Consider the following 17,149-nt stretch of genomic DNA (forward strand, 5'->3'; position numbering starts at 1 on the left):
GACTTTATTAATAAAAAAAAAAGGCCTATCTAGCTTGTTTTTTAAAGCAAAACACTCATGTACTTCTGAGATGAGTATCTCTCTCCCAGAATGACAGTTTCTTTTTTTACACTCTTTTTATTTTCCTATTATACTATTATCACACTCTGGCAGATTTACGAAGTCCGTAAAAGCTAAATATATATGGAACTATAAAAATTACAATGAAGAATAATACAAATACAAAACCATGATGTGGTTCTTTAAATAATGCTAATAAAAATATTGATAAATTCAAGTTCCAAGTGACTTGTAAAAACAGACAACTTTTGATTTTCAAAGTTTTGTGTCTTAGAATTGTGTATATAGAGAGGTTGAGTTGCTTTGTTTACTCACCAATACTTGTGTAGAAGCCAGAATTATGTCACAACACGCACACAAACACACACATACACACACACACACACACAGGCACAAACGTCCTATAATATAGGAGGTAGTGAACTATTTTTATTAAGGTTTAGGAAGATTCTACAAATGCTTGTAATTTAGAAACTTCTCCAATTCATTTAATAATGAGTTATCAACCTTGTATTATCGAGTTGAAAACACAGTGAAACAGTGTTTTTCAAACTTTAGTATGTATAGGAATCACCATGAATGCTTGTTAAATGCAAATTCCTTCTCCCCAAACAAAAGAATCTGTGTCTGATATCTGGTGTGGACAGTGAGGAATTCACATTTGTGTAAGCTCTCCAGGTATGTTCTAATAAATATGACCAAACTCCTTTTCTAGGTATATGGGTGGACAAAATGGGCAGTTTAACAAGATGATTCATGTTACTTAAATTCCAACCACCAAGTGTGGTGGTACCTTCTGACTCTCTTGACCTTTTTCTGACAACATAATAACTCATTTAATGAACATAAACATCAGGTTCTAGTAGTTCTCATTGAGATACTAATGATATATTTTTAAAGTATACTAAAATATATATAATAATGATTTCTAGTGTTTACATAGTGCTTTACATTAAAAACCACGTTAACATATATCTTTTCTTTTTACTGCATTCCAAACAATGGGGCTGATACAATAATTTAAGATAAGTGAATTCTATCGCTCTCCCAATAGGCCAACAAGTCTAAAGGAGTACCACCAGCAACCAAACTGCTCTAAGGTCACCTTACAGCCTCATTTTAAAACCCAGGTAATATTTCTGGTTTATTTATAGCTCTTCAGAAAAAGAGGTTAACTTCGAAAAAGTCAGGGTCTCTGTGCTAGGTTGGGCTTTAATCATGACAATTCGTGCAGAAGAGGCAGATTTGGAAGGACCTGCTTCTCCTGTGGTGTTTCAGTAAAGGCATCACTTGAGAAAGTGAGATGGAAAAAGTCCAGACTTTTTGTTAAAACTTCCTACTGTGCTATAGACCAGTCTCCCCTTTCCATCGGGTCAACCTTCATTTATCCCTCAAATTTCAGTCTGTAGTTATTTTGTCAGAGGTTTCTATGACCCCTCAGTCTTAAAATAAAGCCCCCCTTTTTTTGATCCTTTCTATCCTTCATTGCATTTATCACAATTGTAATTATATAATTTTTGTGTGGTTAATTATTTAATGCCTGCGTCCCTAATAGATTGTGAATTACTCAAACACAGGCACAGTGTTTTGTTAACTATGGTTACATTAATGCCCTCGTCCTGTGGCCTGGCATAGAGAAGCACCTAATTCATACTTGCTGAATGAATAAATGAAGAGTAGGAAAATGTACGATCGGAAAAGATCCCAGTGTTTTGTGTTGACAAGCATCAAAGTACACTCGAAAATTGTCTTTGTTGTATGAGAGGTAGGCTGGGAAGCTAGAACAGATTCTGGAAGAGCAATGCTGGGAAGTCCCAATCAATTCACTACATGAATGTGGGTGGACAGAGTTTGAGACTGCAAAGTTAGCTGAAAAAATGCTGACTGAAGAACACTAGAAGCATAAAATAAAATTGCAGCTTACTTTAACTGCCTAGTATTCTGTACCTGCCTCATAGATAGAATGTGTGCACTAAAACTTTTGACACTCAGTCTGAAATGCTGGAGACTAGAGTGTGGGGAGTCGCTTGGTGGGGGAGTCAATATATATTATACCAGCAGGGCTCTAAAGACAAAAAAAGATTTCAGGGGGAATCAGAAACAAAGGTGACTCTCAAATCTATAGATAAAATTGTGATCAGATTAAGAAGTAATGCATGAATCAAGGATAATTGATTCTTCCTCCAAAAGATATCATCTTTTAAAGTATCTAAAAGGTCTTAGTGATCCTGTTACGACAAGTAGTTGATTTTAACAGAGCTGTATATTTATTTGTACAAAGAGAAAGCTGAGTGAAAACATGTTAACATCTTGCATTATGTCTGGGAAAGATATTATGAAACCATAATGTCAAAACCAAAGGAAATGGGAAGATATGCATGGGGAAATAAGTCAAAGCCATAAAAATGGCATGCTGTATAATACTATATGAACAATGTACTCACTGCTACATTGCATAGGAACAACTTCAGAATTTGAGGTGGTTCTTTAAGGCAGATAATCACCATCCTAAGATTTTTTTCATCCTTTTGTATATCGCTTACATTGAAACTCTACCAGGAAAAAATGAGGTAGTTTTCAATCTCTTCTTGAAACTTAGATCTTTTCAATGGCTTGGTGAGGAATAGGTATTAGGGGACAGGTTTGGGATTTGGATACACCCTATTATTTCTGAAAAGGGCTATCCTGCACTTGACTGATGACCTCTTGCTCCTAAATGATTACTTAATTTGGATATTCAAGAGGCAATCTCTTGGCGCTCATTATGCGTGCTAAATCTGAGAGCATTAGCAGAGAGCACCAGGAATCTGCTGGCTTCTTTGGAAGCCTCTGGTACTGTCTGCAACAGTACCATTCACTCAAACTGGGAGTTAAGTTTTCAGATCTTGAATATTAAGAAGTATGCGACCCCAAGATAAATAAATTTTTCAACATATTTGTGTTCAACATGCAAGAGTTTGGTAGTTAACAAAACAATTGGGGGTGAAACTTGTCAGGTTAGTGTCTTAGTTCTATCACTTTGTGTCTTATGACTTGGAAAAGTAGCTTAATTTCTGTGTGAATATTGCAGAACTGTAAAATATGGTAGTCATAGTGCTGTTATGAGTATTGATATGAGTTAATTATGTAATTTGCTTTTATGAGTGTCTGGCACTAGTAAGAACTATGTAAGTGAGAGCTTTTATTATTATTCTGTGTTAGTAGATGTGTGTATTCACATATTATTGACTGAAGAAATGAAATAAAAACTTGAATAAAAAAGAAACCCTACAGTTTTATAGCATGTTCCTCTAACACTTGGAGTTCTTTTTCAGGTGAGAAAGAAAACTGTCTTTTAATCTGTTCCTTAATTCTGTTTCTCTGTCTTCAGTCTTGTTGCCTACTCTTCATCTCTAGATTGTTCTTTTGGACAAGTCTCCACCTTAAGTTGATACAATTTAACTGTAACATAACTCAAAAAAAATTTTTTTTTCATGCTCATACCTCATAACAACTTGAACATTTTATTTATGGTTAAAAACCTACAGTTAAATGCATGTGGCTTCCAAATTTTCATCAGTGTGGACTGCACCTTATATTTATAGATGTAAAACATGATCTAATACATGAAGATTTGTAGGATCAGAAACAATATCTGGAGCCACTGTGTACATTTATTATTTTTTTTCAGTCTATTGCCCTTTAACATTGTTTTGGATTGATTGTTATGCTCTCTTAACAGGTATGTTTTCTTATTCAAAAGAGTCAAGAAATTATTTTCCAACATAAAGCAAAATGTTTTACCTATATAAGCAGAAAACAGAACTTGAAACACATTACGTGTGCAACTCTAATTAATGATACCTACGCATCTCTTCTTTCACTTGAGTGACATCCCAAGCAAAATTTCCAAATATGCTTTTATTTTTTTTCATCTGCAGGGATCGATGCTCTTAGATTTGGATCAAAGTATACTATAGTTCAGATCACTCTCTCTTTGTTTCTTTTTTTATTTCTTCTTTTCCCCCTACAGTTTATTGCTTTTGCTTCTTTATTCTTCATCCTGGTTTCAATCACAACCTTTTGCCTGGAAACACATGAAGCTTTCAATATTGTTAAAAACAAGACAGAACCAGTCATCAATGGCACAAGTGTTGTTCTGCAATATGAAATCGAAACGGATCCTGCCTTGACGTATGTAGAAGGAGTGTGTGTGGTGTGGTTTACTTTTGAATTTTTAGTCCGTATCATTTTTTCCCCTAATAAACTTGAATTCATCAAAAATCTCTTGAATATCATTGACTTTGTGGCCATCCTACCCTTCTACTTAGAGGTGGGACTCAGTGGGCTGTCATCCAAAGCTGCTAAAGATGTACTTGGCTTCCTCAGGGTGGTAAGATTTGTGAGGATCCTGAGAATCTTCAAGCTCACCCGCCATTTTGTAGGTCTGAGGGTGCTTGGACACACTCTTCGAGCTAGTACTAATGAATTTTTGCTGCTGATAATCTTCCTGGCTCTAGGAGTTTTGATATTTGCTACCATGATCTACTATGCCGAGAGAGTAGGAGCTCAACCTAACGACCCTTCAGCTAGTGAGCACACGCAGTTTAAAAACATTCCAATTGGCTTCTGGTGGGCTGTAGTGACCATGACTACCTTGGGCTATGGGGATATGTACCCCCAGACATGGTCAGGGATGCTGGTGGGAGCCCTGTGTGCTCTGGCCGGAGTGCTCACAATAGCCATGCCGGTGCCTGTCATTGTCAACAACTTCGGAATGTACTACTCCTTGGCAATGGCGAAGCAGAAACTTCCAAGAAAAAGAAAGAAGCACATCCCTCCTGCCCCTCAGGCAAGCTCACCTACTTTTTGCAAGACAGAATTAAATATGGCCTGCAACAGCACACAGGGTGACACGTGTCTGGGCAAAGACAATCGGCTTCTGGAACATAACAGATCAGGTAAGGCACAATTTCAAATGCATGCCACTAAACACTTTATAGACCAGTATGTCCCTCAGGTAGAAGGCAACCATTTTCATCGTCTGCAAATGTTCCTGAGTTTTCAGTTCTACCCCTTCACAGTACATGTGTTTGTGTCAGGCTTGTAGACAGCTAGACTGTAGCTTTTCTCAGTCAGATTCCAAGTAGAAGCCTGCATAGCTGGTCTATAGAGTTTTCCTGCTTTAGTGGGAATGCCCTTTGCTGATGGTGCCAATATTTTCTTTTGCCTGTTTGTTGCTTTTGTGCCAATGTTTCTTTGTTCCCCTGCACGATGTGATGGTATGATACTGACCATTTTCCATCTTTCATCCTCGAAATGTTGATTTCCTTATCATTTGGCTTGGTGTGTTTGTCTCAGTTTTATCTCTGCCACATGGGCCCATGCATCTCAACCTATTTCACAGGAAGCAGTTACTTAAAAAGAATGGATGCTTATATTTCAATAGCCTGAACACCAAAAAGGTGATATGGAAGATAGCCTTTTTGATAATAAAAGTCGTCCCTAGCAATTTTCTAGAGGATTGATTAAATTTTCATTATTAACTTAGGATATTCAGTATAATACCTTTAGATTGGGTAAGATGCTATGTAATATAATAAATTCACCATTTTCCTGGAGGTAGATGATCTGCTTTGTCTTATCAATGGCAAAGTTGAACTTCCCTGTGGATTTCCTTTTTTACACACCATGCATTGGGCTCTGTTCCCCTCCCAAACTGAATTTTGGGTGATCTACTGCTGAATCCCTACCCCTCTCCATTGCCATAGTTAATCTGGAGGACACTGACTAAATTAATGTTCGTTTTGCCACAATGGTAGTCAGTAATGTGCTCTCTACTCTATTGTGTCTGGTACAGATGAAATATTTTATAGATTGAACGATTTAATTACCTTTCAGCCCACTCTGAAAATTTAAGATATGTGCGTTCCCTATAACGTAGATATATTTAATCTTTTTCTTGTAGAAAAATGATTTATGATAATCCCATGTGAATACTTTCGCATGATTTTGAAATAACACCAATTACACAAAACAAGCAAACAAACAAACAAAAAAGGCAGGTAACATTTTCATAGGTTCCTTCATTAGCTTCCAGAAGTTTATACAAAGTAAATGGGAAAAAAATGTGGCTGGAACTAAACTGCTTTTTAAAGATTTTATTCATAAAGATCCCTATGCTTACTTAGTACATTGTTCTGCAAATTCTGTCAATATATCTGAAAACTGTAAGGCAAAGAATGTCTTTATGAAAGGTGGAGTTTAGTTGGTGTTGCTAGTCTCATCGGGCTGTTGTCAGAGTACCTGTGCATAGTCCTTATGAAGGGCATGAGAAACAGGACACACTCTCAGCCTGGGTAAATAAATATTATTATAACAAGCTAGCATCTAGGCCAATAGGATGCAGACGTCTTTGGCAAGCATATAGAAGTAAACAGTTGTTTCAAGGGCATTTGGAGAAGTTAATCTTATTCCACTGTTATGCTCAAAAATATTTTTCACTTCAGAATGGAGACCCTGGACACAAAGTGAGTTTTGGGATTATTTTTATTAAGATTTTTTTGGAAAGTTGCTTTCTGCAAATATTATAAGCATGCATCTTAAAGAACTCCAAAACCAAATACGTACCTAGGAGTTTTTCCTTAAATAGGTTCCACTTTTAAAGATTCTTATTCACAATAACTAGATAGCATGTCAAAAATCGTAAGATATTAATGTGTGTGCTACGTCATTATCACACTTATTTTGAATTTATATTAGTTCTGTGAAAGTCCATTTCCTATTAGGTAGAATCCAAAATGGAATTAAAACTTCCCAAAGAACATTTCTCTCCTTTTCAACACATTTCCATTTTGCTCCATGTAAATTTTTGTAATGAGTGATGAAAACCCTTTTTCTTATCATGATGTGATTATTGTGTTTTGTATATCGAGTGACTGTACTATGGACATTCCGTGTAAACTCTTTGTACTGTCTCATTTCCTCATCCATCACTGTCTGTCAATGGGCATGGTGCTGTGACCAGTGTTATCAGGTGACGACAGTACAGGAAGTGAGCCGCCATTATCACCCCCAGAAAGGCTCCCCATCAGACGCTCTAGTACCAGAGACAAAAACAGAAGAGGGGAAACATGTTTCCTACTGACGACAGGTGATTACACGTGTGCTTCTGATGGAGGGATCAGGAAAGGTAGGCATGCATTTAATCAGCTCCTAACAGGTGACTTAGAAATTAAGTGCTACAAATATACGGAGTGATATAAATGCTTTTTCGTCATTTTCTAGGAAAGCCTGCACGCAATGTTCTCTTGCATTCCTCATCACCTCTTTTCTCATTATAAACATTAAAGTGCATATCATAACAGCCTACTTGATTGTCCTATCTGAAAGGCATTTCACCCTTATTTCTTTCTTTATAGTTTTGGTTTCCATTAGTCTATGGGAAGAATTGTAATGGGGTATTTAAAAATTAAGTCACTCTGCTAATTTCTTTAATATAATGTACTCAACAGTCCTTAAAAGTTATCTTTTTAACTACAGGTAATAAAACTCACTAATTGATTCTATGCATATATTTGATAAGTAATTGATAAAACAATAAGGCTTTTTTTTCCCCCAAAGAAAAGTTCTAAACACACTGTAATTAAGTCTCTTATCCAGTATTTATGCAGTTTTTGCCATGAATTATCCGAATGTCAGAAGGCCAAAATGTCCAACATCCTTGGCCATATAGAATAGTATACCCCATAACTTGAAAGGCTACTTATGTACTTATAAATTGTGCTACAGAATTTCTTTTTGAGGCAATAATAATACTTTTACGTTCATTACTGTTTTCAACCCACACTCAACTGTGCCTGGCACACAGAAGACAATAAATGTTTGTTGAATGAATAAATTTTGTTGGGTAGGCATACTGGTTAAGAAATATAACAGAATATTGAATCTCCACTCCATCATGTCCTTCCAATTTTCTAGATGATGCCACCATCTGTGACTGTTCCCTAGATACTATTTTTTGTTTTTGTTTTACGTAAACTTGACAGATCTCAGGACAATTGGACCCTTTTTTCCCTCCTTTAGAAACTTTGTGACGTCTATTACCCACGCTTGTCCAAGGGCTGATATGCTCTTTGATTACCTCCTACTTTGATAATTCCAGTTGCTTTATTGCCATGGTTCTCTTTCTCTGCTTATTGACCAAATAGAGAAAGAACTATAATAATTTCTTATCCAATGGACTGAATTTTAATGAAAAGCCACTCCGAAACTTTCATATTAGTGCAACTGCATTAAAAATACTGCACTTTTTTTTGCTATTCATTGTAGTTTCTCCCTGTTGAATACTTTAACATTTTAAGCCTTAAATATTTATTTTGTGATGTCTTCTCTCTTTGAAATGTCTCATTACCCATATTGTACTTCTCTTTCATTGCTTCTGAACACTTTGTATTGTCCTTTCTGTCTCCATGCCTTTGAGTCTCAAAAGAGAAGACAGACTCTTCTTTTCTTTCTTCAGTATGTAATATTTTACATACTTCTTCATTTCAATTACTTCCGTTCCTCAGCATCTATTATTTGCACAAAATGTATTTCAATGATCTGAATAGATTTATTTGGTTGTTTGCTATTTTACATTTAAATATTAAGTGCTAGAACAATTTTTAAAATATTTTATGAAGATAGTTAATGTCCTATCATAGTACTTAAACAAAATATATATACATACATAAATAATGATTATAATATGTAACTAATAATTTCTTGTATAGAACATTATATTTTAAGTACATTACATATCTTTACTCACTGTATGTATATATATATTTATATGTAATATGTGGTTACATTCACATACATTTTTGAGCATCACTTAATAAATTATCACATGCAATATTTATACTAACGCTGCATGTTTAAGAACTTAGCTAAAATTTTTTCCTTCCACTCTTAGACAATACTTTGGATTTTAAACTGTCAAAGGTGATCACATAAGAAAAAATACTTTGTAAATTATAAAGCACTATGTAAATATAGAATTTTTCTGTAAAAAGGCAAAGTTTCATGAGCAAAGCAATTAATAAGATATTTAGTTTCTATAGAGAAGTTATACATGAAATCTTATTTCACAAATGCAAAATTCTGTTTATATCAATGAACATATCTTTGAAAATTCATCTATGGGCTTTTAATCTTTGTCATTTCTCACCATAATCAAATTTCTTTTTCATTCTTGCTTAATTACTTTACACCTTGTGTTTTTTCTCCCAGGCCTTGTAGCATTTTTGGTTAATTTCACTTAATTTTCTTAGTATGTTGTCTTGTTATGTTTATCAGGAACCCATTCATTTCTTCTCTTGTTCCTTTTATGTAGATTATAGATTTCTCCTATCATTCTTAGTCAGACATATTTCCTATATGATACCTTTTTTATCTTTCAAGTTGGTCTCTCTACTGATTTGATTTTTAGAGTTCTGAAAATTCTCCCCTATATAGATGAAAAGAAATTACCAGATTCCTACTGAATTCTTTTTCTATCAACAAATATGAATATAGTTGGGCATACATTAATAAAATTTATGGATTCCCCATGAGAGTGAACTCCCAATACTTGGAACCTATGTTTTTATTTATGCAGTAGTTTTTAGGAAATCATCTTTCATACACAAAAACATACCCACTGATAGTGCATGGGTAAGCAGTTTCAGTATTGCCCCAAATAAGCACATGCTCTGTGCACCATGTATTTGGATGTCAATTCCAACTAGGTTCAATATTGTTTATTCTCATAAATTATATTTTTAACCATTCCACTCAATAAAAGTTTGCTTAAGCAAAAACCTTATCAAATTTTCTATCACAAATGAACCTGCAGAATAAAAAAAATACATTCTTTAAAAGAATAACTTATAATTTTACTAATTAAATACTTGTTATTAAATTAGAAGGGAAGTCTTTTCAAATGAACACTGAAATTATAATTATTAAAAATAAAAGGACTTATAAACAGAATGGGTAATATTTGTGTTGAAGACTGTAATTCAGAAAAATAATTGAACATTTAGAATAGCAACCAAGATTTACATATAACTAGTGTAATTAATAGAAAACTGTCAAGAAAACTTTTACCTTTTGGAGGTCCTGTCGGGAGCTTGGAGGTTGTGGGAGACAAAATGTAAATTTTTATAAGGATGAATGATTTATAGGTGTTAACAACCTCTCTGGTTCATGCATATTCACCAGTTTACTTTTAATCAAACCAAATCAATCTTTATAGTGTAGTTTGCATCTTTAGATTACATGGTCAACTAGGATAAATCTTCCTATAATTCCCCAAGTTATATTTCCAATCACTTTAGAGAAGAGCAGTAACAACTAGCTCTCCAGGCACACGGAGGTCCCTATGTAAGGATAAATTATCTGCAATTCTTTTTTAATTATTTAAGACATCATCTTATTAAGTATTCCATCATCCACTGGAATAGGATGAAACATATATCACCTTCTGCGTTTTTTTATCTCTGAATGCTAACAAAACATATTGGCGGATAATTCTCTCGTTAGCAGAAATTATGTCCTAGAGAACCTTACCATGGTTAATGGATGGCATAAATTTCCATCTACAAAAATCTCAGAGAGGACATCAAGCATGCTGAAAGTTTATGTGTGTGTGGGGAGGGATGTTCCTATTCAGTGCAGCTTCACCCCACAGTAGACCAGTTACTGCAACCCATGTCCATCCTGGTCTCTGGGCCCTGATAAATCAAATAGTCACTAACTCGCTTAATTTCTCCTTTTCTAGTGAAAGGAGGAGAGAGAGTATTAGCTTCTTCCCCAGAAGTCCATGAAAATAGAGAATTAGAAAAAAGAAGTCGTTGAGAGGAACATGGGGAAGCACAAAAGGCCCATTTTCTTTCTCAGATAGTCATCATGCACACTGAGGGCCGCTAGGAGCCCAAGGAATGTGCCCTAAGTCTAAGGGATAACAAAGTTCACTGAAATTGGATGTCCTTGCTCAGCTTTAACTGCCCAACAGAGAATTTCATTTCCTGGTTCTACAACACTTTTTTTCAGTGGGCCTGTCAGAACATTTATTTCCTGGCTACTTTCTCAGTCAATGGTTGTCCTGCTCTTAAGACAGTTCACTTCTAACTTTGCAGTGTGCCATCCACCCCACTTAACCACCTCTAATCTTTTCTAATAAATAGTACTACAATATATGAGTCCTTCCAAAGGTGACCTTGATGAGGATGTTGCTTGAGTGGCTAAGGAAAACCACTGGGTTAAAGCTTGTGAGATGGATCTTTTATTCTGTAAATCCATGACTATCACACACGAATGATTAGAAAGTGAGATGATAGAAAGAAAAAATGAATCAAGATCAAATAGTTCTCAATTCCTGGCAGTGGAGAGCCAACTGAAAACATCAGATAACCAAGTTCAGACTCTAATTCACTGAATTATGACTCAACTTATATTTCATTTCATTTCTTTTTTTTCTTTCCTTTTTTTTTTAATCCAAGGAACTAGAAATGGGCATTCATTCCACATTGCCTAGATAATGGCATCCAATGCCATTATTTGAGAATCATCCTTTTAATACTGTAAAGCTGGCAGATTAAATATGCTTGAGAAAAAAAGCCATCCACTTAAAGTTAATCCTGCTTATTAGCTTAGTAAATAACAAAAAATGAAAAGAAAAAATATCCACTTGTTTTTTTTTCAGAAGCATGTTCTGAAATGTAAAAATATTAGCCAAGTTCATATCTTACTTAAGTTGCTTTGCCTAATTCTTAAAAGATTTCTAGTATTTTATATGCCAAAATGACATCAATGCAAAATATAATTTGGGAAAGAATAAATTTTGAAATAGTACAACTATAATTTGTGATAGCTGGTTTAATCTTCTGGGAATGACAGCGCTAGTGAGCTTTATTATTTTTTTTAAGTTACAAATGGTCTCAATATTGAATTCTTTGTAAAAAAAAAAAGATTCTTCCTTGAACTCAAAATAGCACTTTTGATTATCCTGCATGGTATTGTTTGTCTATGTTTATTTTCTGGTTGAATTCAACTGATGTCTGTGCATTTTTTCATAAAAGGATATGAAAAATCCCGAAGCTTAAACAACATAGCGGGCTTGGCAGGCAATGCTCTGAGGCTCTCTCCAGTAACATCACCCTACAACTCTCCTTGTCCTCTGAGGCGCTCTCGATCTCCCATCCCATCTATTTTGTAAACCAAACTGCATCAGTCGGCTAAATTGTATGAATTCAAGTACTGTCTACCCCATAATGGAGATAATTAAATGTAGAGTTACTCCAGGCTCCATTAAATACAGTTTAAATCCTGCATGATACTACTATTTGAAGTCAGAAATGCCACTTGGGTAGCTAATAAATCTTATCCTGGCTTTAAAGATTACCTAAAGTAGTGCTACTTCTCCATGTTAATTGCCCTGGTCTCCTTTCGCAATAAAATGACAGATAGTGTCAGCTATTGGCCAGTACACTAATACATAAACATATCTTCAGGGAGATACATTTAGAACAGTGTGCTTCCTAATGCCAATCACTTCATTGGACCTTCATTTCTCGTGACTCTTAACCATTTTGAAGATGTTTGGGATCCTCTCTTGATTGCACACGACATGACTCTGGTCAGCTCATTTGCATGGACCATCTTGTCTCTATCACCTGAAAGCAATGTCACAGAGTCCGGGGACCGTGGATGGCTCAGGATATGTGTACTTGCATCGAACCATCCTGCTGATATGAAAGCCCTGGTCAACTGTTCTGCACGTGGAATTGTGGGGCAGGGAGGGCGAGTGTCTCCTTGGCATTTTTTTTTCCTTATTCTTTGAAAGAAATATTTGTCTTAACTAGTTTAATTTCTTGATTGATTTGCTTTTCTTCAAAAATGCTGTATTGGAGTTCTGAATGTCTCTGGTTGTTTGCACACAGATAACTGCAAAGAGGTTGTCATTACTGGTTACACGCAAGCTGAGGCCAGAGCTCTTACTTAATGGCTTGGGGAAGGCACAAAACATGACAGAAAGGTAACTGCCAGCCAGGCTTGCATTGTTTAGCCACGAATTGCTGCTTGGTACTAGAGTCATATATATATACATACATATATATATATATTTTTTAATCCCAGGATTTGTCATCATTTTCAGAGGCAAAGTGCCAAATATCACCCAAAGCTCTCATGTCCCCTTTTTTTTTTTAGCCCCTTCCTTTATTCTTATTTATTGATTTTTGTGCAAACATCAAAGATTATCATGGTTCACAGGAGGCTTTTTTTGACCAGCCTTAAATTTCTGACTCACAGGATTGATCAGATTTTCAGGCAGTGTTTAACCAGGTGCTTTGTCTTGTATGTTGTTCTGTCTGTCTGTCTCAGCTCCCTGTCTTAAATGTATATGCCATCTGTCTTCATGTAGCACAGAAATGCCTTGATAAGATGTTCACGATTTTAGTCCTGGGTCCTCTCCCCTGCCCCGGCCTTCTCCGCTCTTTGGAACAGCCTCTCTGCTTTGTGTACAAATGAATGATGCCCTGTAGACTACCTAAGCTAATTGGTACTGTGAACCTTTTTTGATAAGCAGGATTTAAGCAGCAGTGTCACCATCACATTGGTTGCTTGCTGCACTGTCAGTTTCTACTACCTAGCAACCAGCATTCATCACTACACTCCAGCAAAACCGCGAGGGAGTTTTGTTCAGTCCAAGTGGAAGAAATTCTGTTTACAACATCCCTGTGAATGCACTTGTGATAGTGTGTCTGGTGTATTGGGCGCGTGAGGGAAGAAAAATGCCATAATGTAAATTGAGGGATAAACAATATTTCTAAGGCATTCAGGATCCTTGAGACTGTTGATTAATTCTTAATTCTCATGTTTATTTTTTTTTTTTTGTTAGGAAGACAAATGTCATTTTTATTATTGGCCACATAACACCTATTACTCTCTATCCCTAAGTCCTAAAGCATGAACTGCATGTCAGAGATCTCGTACAGCAACGGATTTACCCAGACGTACACATCTGATATTTAGAGATTCAGTGATCCTTTTAATAAGACCACACTTAGGAAGTTATAATGACATATGGCGTTGTGGTAAAGGAATTAATATACTGTCTGGTGCTGCTGTTATTGACTACAGTGTTGTACAGAATCTGTCATGGATTTCTGACTGCTGAAAAAGGGACAATGGGATTTAGCCACACCAAGGACTGTACCGGAAACAGACTTCTGCTGCTGAATGTGCCCTGATGCGACCAGGTAGCACTTGGAAGAGGTCCCTGCGTTTTTGCAAGGCATTTAAAGCTAGAAAAGAACTGTGGCTGGAACTCATTTGGTGCTCCCCATATGAGTGGTCTGCTGTGGACTGGCCAGTAGCTGTGAAACAATTGTAAACACCAACACGTGGGCATGGGTCGACAGCATCAGCCATCTCACATCCAAGGACGCCAAGTCCACGACCAATATCTCTGAAGCTTCGAGTAAGGCCCGTACCTCTGTGAATTGCCCCTCTTGGGCCTGCAGTAGATCGTGCTGTGAATCATACAAGGCAGTGATATTGGTGTAGTATAGACGTGTCCTAATTTCCCTTCTTTCTCCTTTGTTGTTTGAATCCATGAATATTGACTGTATCTTTTTTTTTTTGTAGACCACTTATGTTATCAGCTTGTCTTTGTTGTGAAATTTTCAGTGCCTATTTATCAAAACTAACCTGTTTTTTGTCACATGTATGTTTAGTTCTGGAAAATCATTATGACTTTAAGAAAAAACTCACCAACATTATTCATGGTTTAAGTCCTTTGTCATCATTACCTCAATTATAAATATTACAGAAAATAAAATTCTGGCAATGAGAGTATTTTTTTATTAAATGATCAAGGAGTAATGTCAGTATATAGTAGAGTATTAATCAAATTATATCCTAAAATGTATATTTTGCATAAAAGAGATATTCTTCAATCACTTACTTTTTTGTGAGTTTTGTGGCAAACGAAACTTGTACTTGTCTTTAAAATTGTTGTAGTCGAAACTGTGTAAGAATTCTTCATCTTGCTTAATCAGTATTTCCAGAATCGATTAGTTCCCCTGGGATTCTGAATATAACATATAACCTAATTATGAACCTCTGTATCGTGGACCTTTTGTGAACATTTCAAGGTGCATGCACAACCTTGGCGATAACAGATGGATATGTAACTAACTGAAATGAAGAGAATAAAAGGCAAATAAGCTGGGGATAACCTTGACTCCTATCTGATTAAATTATTCATATTCTTTTCTTGGCTCCTCTCTTTGTTTTGGAATTTTCAACAGGCTGTACTATTTTTATGTTTCATGGTACCAAACCAGCCAGTCACACATAATACAAAGAATTTGGGATAAAAGGATTTATACGCATACAGAAGTCTCACTTTCATTCAAGTCTTGGGCATGTAGCCAGTGTTTTCCTCTTCTAAGTGCTTTGCCTGCCTAAATTTCTCTTATAATTCTGAGATGGAAAATTATTAATTATGTTGCTCTCCAATATTTATATGGTACTTTATGACTGATACTGAATTTTCACTCATACTTTCCAACTTAATCATCACAGCAGTTCTGGAAGTAAATGTGCTTTATTTTCATTTTATTGATGGTGAAGCTAAGGATCAGAGAAGCAGAACTGTTTACTTATATTTTTGCCACAGATATTCTTCTCTGGCATAATTTCTTATGGTTTTAATATTTACCGAGCCTCTTGTAAATGCCTTATCTTCTAAAGATGGCTTCGGGCTCAATATTGGGTAATGGACCTCTGTTTTGGCAGCACACCACACCTAGCTAACATTCCATTATATTGTGGGGTTATGTGTAAATTTACCCTGTAAAATCTATGAAACTATCAGGATTAGGGGAAGGGTAAAATGAAAAAGAGAAATCAGGTTGGCAAATCCAACACTTTCTTATTATGCACCAATAGAATCTTTCCTACATCTAAAAATGCTCAGTGTTGATTATTAAGAGTCTATTAAGAAACTGAGTTCATAAAAGGGAATACGTCTAGATATAATTACTGATAAAATGTTTTTAACGATGGTGTCAGAATGTAAGATTTACTGTAAAGAGGAAAAATGTACAAGAAGGGGGAAAGAATGCATTTTAATAGATGATAATTACCATCAAATTTTGATTAAAAAAATCAAGATTAAATAGTCATGAATTAAAAGTGAAGATACTCATTTCATCTTTGAAATAAATCACAAAACAGACTAATGGAATAGCAATAGTGAACTTATCTTGGAAAGAGACAATGAATATGTTAAAAGGCTATATTACAAAGCAGGGCCTCTGGAGGATTTATAGCGTGCTTGAAGACATTTAGAGCTAAATGAATCTATTAAAATATTGAAATCCCTGGCAGTTTATGATGATTAAAATATGCGGCTTAAAATTTTTCCTTACTGACAAAAATTGTCTCCCTTCCAGTTTCCCCTGACAAAATTCAATTAATTGTTTAAATTCTTGAACATTATTAAACTATAGATATATATTAATTTTCTCTAACATGGATTCAGTATCATTAATATTGATCCTAAATTTAATAATTTCCTGTTTTCCCCTAAACTGTTTCAAAAATATATTTTTCATTATTGTCTAAAAATTAAATAATTGTATTGAGTAAGTATTACTTGATTTTTTTTCTTTAATTATCACACTGTCATTCAAAGTGATGGACCACTGAATATGCGTTTTTAAAAAGATTTATTTATTTAAGAGAAAGAAAGCGCGTGTGCATGAGAGCGGGGGGGAGGGGCAGCAGGAGAGGGAGAGAGAGAACCTCTAGCAGACTCCCCGCTGAGCACAGAGCAGGATATGGGGCTCCTGGTGGGGCTCCATCCCACAACGGCCAGACCATGACCCAAGGAGAAATCAAGAGTCAGACTCTTAACTGACTGAGCCACCCAGGCGCCCCTGAATATGCATTTTGAACAGCAAGATCTTCAAAGACTATGGCGACCTCATCTAGAATCCCGCATAAACTAATTTTATAAAAAAATAGATTATTTTTTAGAGCAGTTTTAGGTTCACAGCAAAATTGAGCAGAGAGC

At 35.6% G+C, this 17,149-nt stretch overlaps 1 protein-coding gene across 18 annotated transcripts in view; it reads left to right on the plus strand.

The window, feature by feature from the left end:
• KCNC2 (potassium voltage-gated channel subfamily C member 2) overlaps positions 1 to 16,508 on the plus strand; it is a 194,220-nt gene extending 177,712 nt beyond the window's left edge. For 3 of the 18 annotated variants that reach the window (XM_032420343.1, XM_032420341.1, XM_032420342.1), the window contains exons 3-5: positions 4,073 to 5,000; positions 7,067 to 7,231; positions 12,144 to 14,298. In XM_032420343.1, the coding sequence (XP_032276234.1) occupies positions 4,073 to 5,000; positions 7,067 to 7,231; positions 12,144 to 12,280 (1,230 nt within the window). In that variant the 3' untranslated portion in view covers positions 12,281 to 14,298. Of the gene's footprint in view, positions 1 to 4,072; positions 5,001 to 5,400; positions 5,505 to 7,066; positions 7,232 to 12,143 lie in introns of those variants that run through there. The other 15 variants (XM_032420349.1, XM_032420350.1, XM_032420347.1 and 12 more) reach the window with 15 other exon arrangements.
• The last annotated feature ends 641 nt before the right edge of the window (positions 16,509 to 17,149 follow it).

Source organism: Phoca vitulina, unplaced genomic scaffold, assembly GCF_004348235.1.
Source record: "Phoca vitulina isolate PV1807 unplaced genomic scaffold, GSC_HSeal_1.0 scaffold23, whole genome shotgun sequence".
NCBI classification, from domain to species: Eukaryota; Metazoa; Chordata; class Mammalia; order Carnivora; family Phocidae; genus Phoca; species Phoca vitulina.